The 13,298-nt window shown below is 40.3% G+C and overlaps 1 protein-coding gene and 1 long non-coding RNA gene across 6 annotated transcripts in view; one reads left to right on the forward strand and one right to left on the reverse strand.

Moving 5' to 3' along the window:
- Positions 1-13,298, forward strand: part of MAATS1 (MYCBP associated and testis expressed 1) — a 64,961-nt gene that overhangs the window by 36,539 nt on the left and 15,124 nt on the right. For all 4 annotated transcript variants that reach the window (XR_643433.4, XR_643434.4, XM_021933091.2 and 1 more), the window contains exons 12-17: positions 836-907; positions 2,129-2,275; positions 5,548-5,769; positions 8,702-8,850; positions 9,398-9,489; positions 12,188-12,349. Coding sequence is in view for 2 of the 4 variants with exons in the window: in XM_021933091.2 (XP_021788783.2) it covers positions 836-907; positions 2,129-2,275; positions 5,548-5,769; positions 8,702-8,850; positions 9,398-9,489; positions 12,188-12,348 (843 nt within the window). In the remaining 2 variants the exon portion in view is untranslated. The remainder of the gene's footprint in view (positions 1-835; positions 908-2,128; positions 2,276-5,547; positions 5,770-8,701; positions 8,851-9,397; positions 9,490-12,187; positions 12,350-13,298) is intronic.
- Positions 5,653-11,637, reverse strand: LOC103881859. 2 transcript variants are annotated; one of them, XR_002519628.2, is made up of 3 exons: positions 11,568-11,637; positions 10,677-10,769; positions 5,653-5,739 (listed from the first exon to the last, which is right to left on the reverse strand). It is a non-coding gene; the product is annotated as an uncharacterized LOC103881859 (long non-coding RNA). The 2 variants fall into 2 exon arrangements; XR_643432.4 differs by lacking the exon at positions 11,568-11,637 and adding an exon at positions 11,155-11,262.

Genomic DNA, 13,298 nt, shown 5'->3' on the forward strand with positions numbered 1-13,298 from the left:
TGACTCACTGCAGCCTCTGCCTCCTGGGTTCAAGCGATTCTCTTGCCTCAGCCTCATGAGTAGCTGGGACTACAGGTGTGTGTCATCACGCCCAGCTAATTTTTGTAGCTTTAGGAAAGATGGGGTGTTGCCACGTTGGCCAGACTGGTCTCAAACTCCTGACCTCAGGTGATCCACCTGCCCCAGCCTCCCGAAGTGCTAGGATCACAGACGTGAGCCACTGCACTCAGCCTGACACATTGTCTTTCATGTGTGTTAATGTCATCGATTAGACTGCTGTTTTCTTTTTACATTCAAAGGAACCTTAATTAGATTTCCAGACCTTGCTTTTTCTGCTTTGGACACACAGTTTTTAAGATGATTTTTATATATGGTTAACCTTGTCTCTTATATTCTGATTTTATCAGCATAGCTGAATTCTTGTGAGAAGTACTTTACTCTGACAATAGACTAGGTGTATTTTTGTCTACTGATGATCAAATGTGAAAAATTTTATTGCAAAATGATGTTATCAGCAATACTTGTTGCTTCAAGAAAGATTTTGTTGGAAAGGAATATAAAGAAATGAAAGTGGCTTCATTTGTAGGGATAGCATGGCAGGGCGTGAATTTTTTGCTTGTAATATGGTTTGTTAATGATGAAAATAATGAATTTTAATGTAAGTAACATTAAAATAGTATATGTTCAATAAGGGCAGGGACCATGTTTTATTTCTCTTTAAATCTTTTCGGCATCTGGCACAGTCTGTTTTGCTTGAAATAAGTCTTCAAAAGAATATTTGATGCTTGGACTACTGCAGTTCTCAAGCTGCTTGGTTCTCTCTTTGTTCTTTTAGGAAGAAGAAGAAATAGAAATGGCTGTGATCTACCTTCAAAAGTTACTCCGGGGCAGAGTCGTTCAGAACATGGTGTGTAGGTCCAACTGCTGGCCCTGCGTTTCTCTTTTGAGAATAATTTTTTTAGAATGCATATGTGCTTGGTTCCTTGGAGTGAATTCCCTTTTGCACCCTGCTATCCTATTCAGCTAAACTCTTAAATTGACTACCCATTTCCTTCTGGTGTCCCATTTCCTTCTGGTGACATCGTTTGTCCAGGTGGGTGGCACAGTGTCAAGGAGAAAGGCAGGAAGGACCTACCTGCTATTTGCCATGGTTGTAACTAAGGCAGTGTGAAACTGACTTCTTCCTTGGAATTGTTAAATCCATACATTTTCTCACCTGAATTTTGGCTATTTAAGCATTATCAACTAGGTGGAGTCCCTAATTTTTAACATAGTCATTACAATTATTTGAGTTTGCGTATGTCTGATGATACCTACATTATAAATGAAATAGCTAAATAATGAACTATGGTTTTGAACCCTTACTATATGCCCACACTATTTATTCTTTGCACTACATGTATTGTCTCATTTTTTTTCCTATCCATAATCTCATTTTACAGGTAAGTAATATGAGTCTGAGGGAGATATAGTTATCCCCGCTCTGGTCTTCCTGACTGTAAAGCCTCAGCCAGATTATTTGTGTTGCTGGAGCAGGCATACTTCACGTAAAAAATGGACTGATATAAAGCCCCAGTTAATTTTTTTCCCCAGACAGCTATAACTCATAAGAGATTCAGATATGATGAGTAACTCAACTGGATGAATAACTTGTGTTTAGCACTGTTTGTTACTCTCCTTTCAGTATTTTCCCAAGAGAAATGCCACAGTTAAATTCGGACAACAGATTATCACAAACCAGGGACAGATTTATTGGAAAAGGAAATATGGCCATGAAAAATGCCATCCTCAGGTTTATTATCGAAGGAGCACAGGAAATGAGGGGAAGGTTCTGGTTTCTTAATATGACCCTAGAGTTGTCATCTTGTCCTTGAGAGGTATTGTCAGAAACTAAGTACAGCTCACTGAAAACTATGCCCATTCTCTGACTGAGAAGCTGAAGGCACAGAAAAGAGGGCTGAACTCTAGCTCTGTGGGAGACATCCGCTCTGTGGAACCCAAAAGGCAGGACAGAACCCACTGTTCACAAGTGTCTCACAAATCACTGCGTGTGACTCCTAGTGCTTGGCACAAAGGGATGGTAACTTATAGGTCTCTCTTTGATTTGATTTGATTTGATTTGATACAGATGTTTGAAGGGAAAGAAAAGCGACTGGAGTTGATCCAGGAGTTGCGCACCTGCCACGCACTACAAGAAGATGAAAAGCTGGTGAAAAAAGCCGAGAAGCAAGTGACCCTGGCCTTACAGCGGCAGAGGAACTTACATGAGCACAAGGTTTTCCTTTTTTTTTCTTGTTACTTTCTTGTTAAATTTTCTCCCTTGATTTTATCATGGCACAGCAACATTCTAATAAAAATTCATGAAATGGTGAAAAAGAAACTGCCCCACAATCCCATCACTCTGTCAGCTGTGTGTGTGTGTGTATGTGTGTGTGTGTGTGAGACGGAGTTTCACTCTATCGCCCAGGCTGAAGTGCAGTGACGCACTCTTGGCTCACTGCAACCTCTGCTTCATGGGTTCAAGTGAAGCAGTCTCCCGAGTGGGGACTACAGGCATGCACCACCATGCCTGGCTAATTTTCATATTCTTAGTAGAGATGGGGTTTCGCCATATTGGCCAGGTTGGTCTTGAACTCCTGACCTCAGGTGATCCGCTTGCCTTGGCTTCCCAAAGTGCTGGAATTCTTAAATAATGCTGCTGTTGTCCTTAATTTGATTGGGGATGTGCCCTTACTGATTTGAATATGGTGGTATTGTTTCTTTATTTGCAAAACAATAACAACAAAACAAAAATAATGCATTCTTTTCAACTTTAAGATTTTTTCCTTCCTTTTTTTCCACAAATATCCAGTGACTACTGTATTTCAGTTAGTGAGGGTTTTGCAGACTGAATAAATAACAAAAGCAATGTGAAAAAAAGTGAGAAATAAGATTTATCTTAAAATATTAGCATTTATTTTGGAGTTTTAGAACTGTCATAGCTCGTGCTGGTTAAACTGCGTATTAAATATGTTACTGTTTCATGATATGTGGTGACTTTCATCGTGACCTCCCAGCTCTGTGCCACCTGACACAGCTAAGAATTACAGCTCCAAACCAACAACTGTAAATATTTTTCCTATTTTCTTCCAATGTTTGTCTATGTATACACACACTTTTAAATGCTATTGACATAGTATAGTTACACTTTATTTTACTCCCTCTCCCACTTTTCTGTAAGTCAATCTGAAAAAGAATCAATTTGCACAGAATTTAGTGTTATAGGGAAGTAATAATTAAAGTTAATATGACCCCCCTTTAGCAACATATATAACTCTTGTGTTATGTGGGAGTTGAGCACAAATAGTAAGCAGCCTGGAAATAACCACAACTTTCTTTCTTTCACACGACAGCAGCACCATGGATGGTTGCTGGGCTTGGGGAACTTTTGGGGAGTGAGGCAGGATGGGGAGGAAGCAAGCCACAGGCTGTGAGATCCAACAGAGGAACCAGAGAAGGAAGAGGAGAATGTGAACACTGAAGTCCCTGAATCTAGAAGTCCTAGAGTCCTGGAAAAGCTCAGATAAGGAACAGAATGCCCTGGGGGCGCTAGGCCCTGAGACCGTGGATGAAAAAATGCCCCCCTTGGCCCTTTCAGGTTTCTGATCATGACTTTAGTGGGCACAGCTAAGCTAACCCAGGCTTTTCAGTTCATTTATTCCATTTAGTGGATATATGCGTGGGTGAAATCGTGTCAGCTTACAGCTAAGGGAGGAGTTAATGGGCAAAGCTGTCACTTAGCCAAGGACTCACTCTGCTTACCTTCAGCTGTACCTGGACACACCCTGGATGTATGCAGGGATCTGAGGGAGTGAGCACTTCATGTATACCTGCAGCAATGTTGGTCTGTCTCTTTTCCCCTTCTCTTATATTTCTGTGGAAAACAGTCCAGAAAATGCACAACCCCCAATTATGTAACACAGTACTTTCTGTGACTACAGCAGAATCCCCTCCCTAAACATTTCCCTTAATTTCAAATTAGATTGTACTGCCTGTGCATACCCAGATTTCTTGCTGAGAAGAGGCTAAACTTGAGCAGGATTTCTAGCCACCTCAGGATTTTCAAGGTGGCACCTGACCCCGAGTGAGGGAGCTTATGCTCCCTGCAGCTAAGGAGAGAATCTATTTGTGATCTCTGGGCTGAGTATCTACTGTTTATGAACGGAAGGAGTAGTGAGATGCTCTTAGCTTTGCCCTTTCTTTCCATCTCTCCCTACTATATAAATAAAGTTGAACTTTGTGGTTAGAAAGTCTGTGGGCTAGGAGGCAGGTGAGGATGAAGATGGGTGGTGTTGGGGCCAACAACCACACTTGACTGATGCTTTTACCCATAGCCCCATGGCCTCTGAGAACTGAGTATTCCCTCCCTTCAGATAGAAACCAGGAAGGGAGCTGAGCACAGAGGGAGAACTGTCACTGAGAAGGTGGCATGTGACTGGAAGATGAGCCCTTTTCCCTTACAACCAAGGATAGGAGAGGAAAGGGGATGAATTTGCAAAGTCATCTTAAGCACTTTTCTTCTCCATATGTCAAAGCCAGGACACAGGGATTCATAAATAGGCACTGTAGCTGACTTCTGGCAGAGAGCACAATGGGTTCCTAATTTTGCCTCAGTGATTAGATGGACATATGGTCTTTTTCCTGTGCTTTCTTTTTTTTTTTTTTTCTGAGATGGAGTCTTACTCGGTCACCCAGGCTAGAGTGTAGTGGAGCGATCTTGGCTTGCTGCAACCTCTGCCTCCTGGGCTCAGGCAATTCTCCTGCCTCAGGCTCCTGAGTAGCTGGGATTAAACAGGCACGCACCACCACGCCTGGCTAATTTTTGTATTTTTAGTAGAGACGGGGTTTCACCATGTTGGCCAAGCTGGTCTCAAACTCCTGACTTCAGGTGATCCACCCACCTCAGCCTCCCCAAGTGCTGGGATTACATGCCTGAGCCACCATGCCCAGCCATTCCTGTGCTATTTCAAAGATTGTTGTTAATGACTTCAAAGTTATGAAAAGATTAAAAAATACCAAGGTTTTCTACTTTCATGTTATTCAAGATCTTAACTCCTAACTTGTGTGAAAGGAAAGATATTGAAAAATTAACAGGTATCACGAGTGAATTTCTAGGAGATTCAATTTGATTAAACTCCAATATTATCTTTAATAAAAACTTGACATTTCCCTTCATGTCTGGGAAGACACACTTTACCTTGTCGATAAAATTGAAAGGAAAAAAACCCATTCTCCATGGTCACTAACAGAAATGTCTTGCTAAATTCTCTTGCTTATTTGAGGGCTGTGGTCCATCAGTGACTGACCAAACAATCGACTTTCTTACGCCTCTGTTTTCCTCATAAGAACCTGGGATGGAGTCAATCGAGAGGTAATATTCCCAATAAAAATTAAATGCATTCTGAAAGTGAATTGACTGCCAAGAGTTTTGAGTAATCCGGTGCCTCTTCTAATAATCACCACTCATAGTGGAATTTGTGTCCTTAAAGTTATGTTATTCTTTTCAAGGTGTCACTGGTTGAAAACCATTTGGCTGGACTGGAAGGAAGGGCACTGGCAGACATGTTTGACTTCCTGTCCAAAGAGCTGGTGAGACTGCAGGAGGAGAGGAGGATCCATGCCTTTGTCATGCTGGCCGAGCGCCAGCGGCGGGTACGAGAGGCTGAAGAGAGTGGTCGGCGCCAGGTGGAAAAACAGCGCCTGCGGGAGGAGGACGAGATATTTAAGGAGGCAAGTAGGGGCAGCTGGGTGTATGGAAGCTGCCTAGAAGGAGCCAAGTCAAACCAAAGGATGCTCATAACATAAAATGGCATTTGGCTTTTGTTTATGCATCGGGTTCCTACTGTATGCCAGGCACTCTACATAGGCATTGTGGGAAACTTTGGAGGGGAAAAAAACCCGGACACGATTCCTTCTCTCCTAAAGCTTAAATAACACATAATACGCACCTGTGTATAGAATTAGAAAATGTATTGAGCTCCATGAAGGAAACAAATAGAGCCCAGAGACACATTTTAAGCCGGTTACTCCACTTGCTGTGTGGAGCACAGGCTGGAGGGAGGACAGAGGGGAGAACAAGGCGGCCAGGAAGTAGCTGTTGAAGTAGTGAAGGCCCGAGTGAGACACAGGAAGTCGAGTATTACGTCCAGTGTCAGGCTTGAGCAACTGGAAGATGATGGTATTATTTCCTGAGGTAGGAAAGTTGAGAGAGGAATAAGCGTAGGGGCAGGAGAAGAATCAGGAAATCAATTTATATTTAGTTTGGGACATCTAAGCAGAGGTATTGTTTCAGTAGGTGGATCTACAAGATGGAATTTAGAAACGAGGTTTTGGCTGAAGATGTAAATTTGGGAGTTGGTGACCAGCTTGTAGCCTCCTACCAATCTTAACACACTTTTCTTCAAAAAGAGTTACTGAGATTTAGAAATTATTGGCAAATCAGAACTTGCCATATCTACCTAATATCACTAAGGAAGAACTGCTGGAGATGGGAAGAATAGCTGGGGGTGAGAATAAGAAGCAATGGAACAGAGGAGCTACTATACACAAAAGCAGAGAAAGCAAGAAGCTGGTAAAAAGCTTCTTAGGAAGACATCTTCTAAATGGGAATGATGGCAGAAAACATCAGCTCTGTCTAGCAAGGGCAGGAAAGGGTTAAGATAGCCCTTCTAGCCTGATTTAAGAATCACTTAGGTAAAAAATGTACCCACTGTGGACCCACAGATTCAAATATCATCCATCATTTTAATTCCCAACCTTTCTAATTAAAATATAATGACTATTTTCCATCCTACTTCCCCAACCTCCATTCAAACAGATTCTCTTGAAGAGAAATATGCTTGCACATAAATTATAAAACAGAAATGTAATATTTAATACATTTCCAAAATATAGCATATAGATAGTGAGAAACACAGATATAAAGTCATAGACTCATCTTTAAATACATATACAATTTTGCAGGCACATACATGAGAACATATTTACAAATATCTGGTGTGCAAAATATTAGCAAGACATAGAGGAACACACATAGCCACACGTTTCCTTATTCATGTACATACACGCACAAATGTGTCCAGAAATTTACACATTTATAAAGATATACATAAACACACAGGTACATATATGGCTATGGATGGACCATAGTAAACTTTCCACCTCTCTACTATTACATGACTGAGCTGTCTAATTGATCCATATAGATGTAACTTGCTTCCTGAATAAGAGGGTGGGCTCTATGAGAGCATGAATATTGTATATTCCCTTTGTGCCTTGCACAACACAGCATAGATCCCTGTACCTAATAGACGTTCAGCAGATATATTTTGGTGGGGTAGTTGTTTGGTTGATACTGTATTCAACTGGCCATTGAGAGTCTCCCATAGAGAAGGCATAGGAATTGAAGGTTGATGTTTTACACATAGGTGTACAGTATCATATACTCAGAATTGTGCCAAAGTGCCAATCCAGAAACAGGTACTGAATTGTTACTGAGTCCCAGGCATTATCTCAGATACAAAGATATATTTAGACATGAAACAGAAAAGTGCCCTACCTCTAAGAAGCTGATAATCAGCATACATATACACGCAAAACTATGCCACAGTTGTTGCTTAATCTTTCTATGTGCATACACCTGTAAAACGGGAAAAACCAAACTACTTTGCTTATGGTTACATACTTAGGGAGCAAAAATATAGAGAAAACAAAGTGTTTACCATGAAAGTGGGAAGGTGCTGTAGTAAAAGAAGAAACCATGGTGGCCTTCTAAGATACTGGCAGTTACTATAGTACATGGGTTCTGACTTTACCCTAATTCATTACACTGTACATTTATGTGCTCTGTACTTTTTATTTTGTTTTATTTTTCTAATCTCTGAGTTTGCTTCCAATGCACTTTTAAAATCTGTATCCTATTTCATGATATCAAGTAAGCTTTAAAAAGAAGCAGTCAAGGGCTGGTATGATAATTCAATAAATTCATTAGAGACCCAGGATCCTTCTAGCTTTCTGCTCTTCTCTTCCTAAGTCGTAGCCCTTCTGGCAATTTAAGATGATTGCTGGTGTTCCAGCATTATGTCCTCATGAAAGGAGAAATGAAGAGAGAAAAAAAGAAGCCAGGTCTTTCCCTTTAAGAATCCTTTCTTTGGTCAGAATGTGGTCATACGGCCAATCCAGCTCCTGTGGGTGCTAGGAAATGTAGTCTTTATTCTAGGCACCTGTTTGCCTAGCTGAAATCCAGGGGTTCTATTATGTAAGAGGAAGGAGGGAAAGGATACTGGAGAATACCTCCTAGTCTGTTCTTCTGTTAGGTAGTTTGACCAAATCACGTTGCTGGTAAGAACAAAGCCAGGATTTGAACCAGCATTATTGACTCTGAAGCCCATGATCCTTCAGCAATGCTGTCTTGCCCCCCCACCCAATAAGATCCATAATTCTGAAATGGGCTAAATGGGTGTGGGCTGCCCAGAATGAGTAGGCAGGTAGATGAGAAATAGACTGATGAGATGCTAAAGAAAATGAATGATGAGTGAAGGGACTGTTGACTTAATAAATGAAATATATGAGCTAAAAAAAGTTAACCCAATGTTTGTGTATTTTTCTTGTGTTGTTTACAACAGCATACCTGTTTTAGTGAGGGTATTATTGTATTTTGCAGGTAGTTAAAGTTCACCATAGTACTATAAGCTCCTACCTAGAAGACATAATACTGAATACTGAAGCGAATACTGCAGAAGAACAAGCCAGGGCAGAAATAGAGAAGATGGCTGAGAAAATCAATGACATTGCTTATGAAATGGAAAGCCGGTGTGTATCAAGAGAACAGATTGTAGAATGGACAGCCTATTTGCTGATACTCATATATATTTTTTCAAGAGCTTACAATTTCACCACCAAGGAGAAACAAATAACTCATACTTCAGGGTCCATTGTTTTATTAACATAACTCCTGAGAAGCCAATATGCGTGTACCTCTGTATGTATTCTCAGTTATCCTCTGCAATCTGGATTACTCTCATTACTTACTTTAAGAATACTCGGAAGCATGAAAACAATGTGAATACGTATGTGCAACATTACTGGGACTTCATCCCAAGGTTTCTGGCTTCTATGTATAAGCTGTGTTTCCAACATTCTCTTCCTGGCAGGCAGGGTAACTGAAGGACAGGGTCAAATCCAAATTTTTTTTATGGAGTTAAACAAACTTGCCAGGAATGTGATATTTCAGATCACTTAATCAAGGAAAAGGTGATGTTGGGATTTGAATGGAGTTGCTTACACAGCAGGAAAGCATAAATCAGCAGCTCAAGTAAAAAATCCAAAGAAATAATTCAATTTGTTTTATATTTTTTAGCCGAACCTATCTTCAGTCAGAGGAGATTGTTGCTGAGTTGGTTTATAGTTTTCTGATCCCAGAGGTGCAAAAATACTTTGTCAAAGAAAAAGGTAAGCCAATGTAAATGCTTTACTTTAGGATTTTTAAAATATGTAACTTATTTTCAATATCCCAGAGATTTAAAATTAAACAGAGGGATGGGGAAATTTCTGAAGGAGGATCACTGAGTTTTCTTATTTCAGAGTTTGTCAGGTTCTCTTCATGCTACCTGATTCTAGAATATAATCAAATCTAATACAGATGGGACGTAGTTCTAGTAAGAGTGACAATATCAAAATCCAAACCTTGTTTAAAAGGATGTTCCCAAGTTTTCAGAAAAGGTATATTTTTTATTTTTTTTTAAAGCATAAAACAGATAATGAGCACATAAAAGATTTGCACATTGTAGCAGCCTTATGGAGGCAGGACACGTGAACCGTGAATATTAAAAAGCAGGGGTGCGGGAAAGGTCTAAATCTACTCTGCTGCTCTGCCTGCACCCCAAATAGCTTGTTTCTGCTGGAACTCCATCCAAGTATAAATATCCTAATTTATCATTTGTCACTGGTGGCATGTTTTTAAAGATTGATGCTTTCAGTCAATAGAGAAAGAGAAAATAATATCTTAAACAGAAAAGTAAGATTCTTCCATAGCTCTGAGACTATTGATGGCAGGCTTGATCCTAGACAGAGGGGAGCAACCAGAAGAACAATATTTAAGTGAAATAGCAGCTCAAAAGCATTGAAAATGATACAGGGGAATTCCAGACAGGTTTAAGCAGAAAAATGCTTAACATTTCAATTTGCTTAACCAGGGATAAAGAAATGGTGGAATTCTAACACATTTGGAGAGGACAAAGAAATGCCTGATTTTTCCATTGCATAGTTGTAGTGTAATTTTTAAACGAGTACCCCCTAAGGATAAGCATTTAGTTTGTTTCCAGTTTGTTTTCCTGTTACTAACGGTGCTTCAATCAATATATTTTACACATATCCCGGCCATGCTTCTGAGAGTAAATTCCTAACAGTACAATTGCTGGGATATAAGGTATGTGTATTTTACATTTTGATAGATAGTACCAAATTTCCTACAAAAAGATTGTTCTCCCAATTTGATATTACCATATTGCCCCACAAAATGATCGCTTACTCACATCAGTAGCGTATGATAGTGCTTATACAAAAAAATTAATTTTCAGATCAAGTAATATATTTCTGTGTCACATTATGTTACAAAAGGACCTTATGTTTTCTAGGACCTTAAGAAAATATGCAACTCCTTTCCACTTCTCCTGGGTTCAAAGTGAGGCCAGGCTGCTTCAAAGCCATTACACCCTTGGTCGAATTCCACCCTAGGATTGAAAGAGAGGAGGAAAACAGTGGGTTTAATAATTACTAGTTTGTGGCGAGGTGTGGTGGCTGAAGTCTGTAATCCCAGCACTCTGGGAGTCTGGGGTGGGAAGATCACCTGAATCCAGGAGTTGAGACCAGCCTGGGCAACATAGGGAGACCCAGTTGCTACAAAAAATATTTTAAAATTAGCTAGGTGTGGTGGCATGCACCTGTAGTCCCAACTACTCGGGAGACTGAAGTGGGAGGATCACTTAAGCACAGGAGGTGAAGGCTGCAGTGAGCCGAGATTGTGCTATTGCATTCCAGCCTGAACAACAGAGTGAGACCCTGTCTAAAAAAAAAAAAAAAAAAAAAAATTTACTAGTTTGTGATCCCCTCCCTCACCTTGGGAGTCTGAGTTGAGGATCTGGAGGAAGACTTGAGTGAAAGGAATCCAGTGGCACTTATCTGCGGTCAAGTTGAGTGAGTCCCTAGCTCTTCCCTTTATATTTTTGCCAAATCAAAAGAGCCATATGAACAGGGAGCACACTAGGACCTTTTTTTTCTCTTTTCAAATGAGAACCGTATGTATTATATATACACTCTTTACCCAAAATTAAGATAATATTACAGATGATTTTGAGATATATCACTTTTTAAAAAGCCAATGGATCAGAAAAACGTAAATTGGATCAAAAAAAGGTAAATTATCTAATGTCTCTGTGTCCATGTTTCTTCTTCTGAGAATGAGGATATTAAAATACTATCTTTTAGGAGGATTAAATGAAGAATTACATGTCAACTGCTTAAAACAGTACCTGGCACTAAGTAAGGACAAATGCTAACTGCTAACATCATCATCATCACTACTCCTTTCCAGGGTCTTAGGTGCTTACCTGATAGTGAATATTCTTAGAATTTGGAGCTAGGACTACCTTCTAAAGCCATGAGCTCATAAACTCATCATCAATCAGCAAGTCCCCTCCACATTAAGAACTAAGGCTCAAAAAGAAGTATAAGACAAGGTCTTTATTTGTAAGTTATTTACACTCTAGGTATCAAACAAAATGTAACTCACATGAAGTGCTTCAATGCTGAATAGGTTGGTACAAACTGAAGTGCGGTAAGTGGTAAATCTGGGCTGATGTAGTCAGAGGAGACTTCCTGGAGGATCTTGGACATGAGCTTTCCAGGTTTTGGAGTACAGGCATTCCAGGTGAGGGAAACTGCTGAGGAGTGGAATGGAGGCAAGCCTGGTGGGAAGGAGTATGACTGGGCTGAACCAGAGAGTGGGAACCGAGGGAGCAGAAAGAAATTAGATTTGGGTTGGGTTTACCTTTAGTTTGCAAAATTATTTCTATCATGACTCTCTTGAAACATTTGGGAATGGTTTCGTTCAGACTTTCAGAGTGAAAATTTTTCTATTACTTTGGCACAGTGAGGAACGCACAGCGGAAACATATTCTTGCAGCCCATCAGATCATCCACAGTTGCACAGAAAGCATGGTTCAAAAGAGATTAACTGAGGGACAGCAAGATGAGGCCTCAAATGCTGCCATGTTACTTGAGAAAGAAACTCAAAATGAGAACAACAGCTAAGGTGAGTTTGATTTTCCACCTGGGAAAAAAAGCAGAGAAAGGAAGAAAAGCGGCATTGTTCAGCTTTGTGCTGTGCTCTAACCATCATAATTGCTGTTTAAGAAATGGAAGATTGTTGTTTAAGAAATGGAGGACTTCCATTTAAATTGGCACATTTCCTCTAGGTTATAGCATCTACTGTTGAGATTATTAGAAAATTAGAGTTTATATTACAGCAAATAGACTCTTGTGATACAAAAAATAGGACTCTAAATTATTTTTATGGGTTCTTTTAGTGTGTATGTACCTTGTCAAATGAAGCTACAGAACGTGTCAGTGTTATACATTTAAAAAAACTTGTTCTTATGGAAGTAGACAAGGTATGCCCTAATGCATTGTGCTAGTTGTAAGCATGGCATGAGACAGCATGGCAGGCATGAGCCTGCCCAATTCTAGCTCAGACACCTTCTGCAGTGCCCACTAGGGGTTGGTCTTGGGCTCAACTAAAGGCTGTCATACTCACAAGACTAACATAGACCATATTTGGCATGAATGTACTTAGAAAAATATAAGACAGGAAACAGCTTCCAGCAAGGCAACATCAGACATTTCTCTTCCTGTAGGAGCCCTTGCCATAGTCATGCAGAAGAACACATAGCTATTTTCTTTAGTCCCTAGTTTATGGAGTGCAGATACAATACAAGAAAAAGAGGTAGGTGGGGGGGGGGGGGGGTACAGGAGCTGCCCTGGCGTAAAAGTTTCACACCCCAGGGGCCGGAATCTCTTGTAATAATTCCATAGGCATAGCTTCCAGGGTCCCCACCGTGGATTTGCCCGGCTATAAAAGTCAACATACTCACAGAAACTCAAAGCTATGGTTTTCTATTAGGTATTCATTCCTCCCAGTTCAGATGGAAGTTGCCGATCAGGGGTCATTTTTAAGTAGTTCAAGTTGCTCAGTAACACAGTTG

This window comes from Papio anubis, chromosome 2, assembly GCF_008728515.1.
Source record: "Papio anubis isolate 15944 chromosome 2, Panubis1.0, whole genome shotgun sequence".
Lineage (NCBI taxonomy): Eukaryota > Metazoa > Chordata > Mammalia > Primates > Cercopithecidae > Papio > Papio anubis.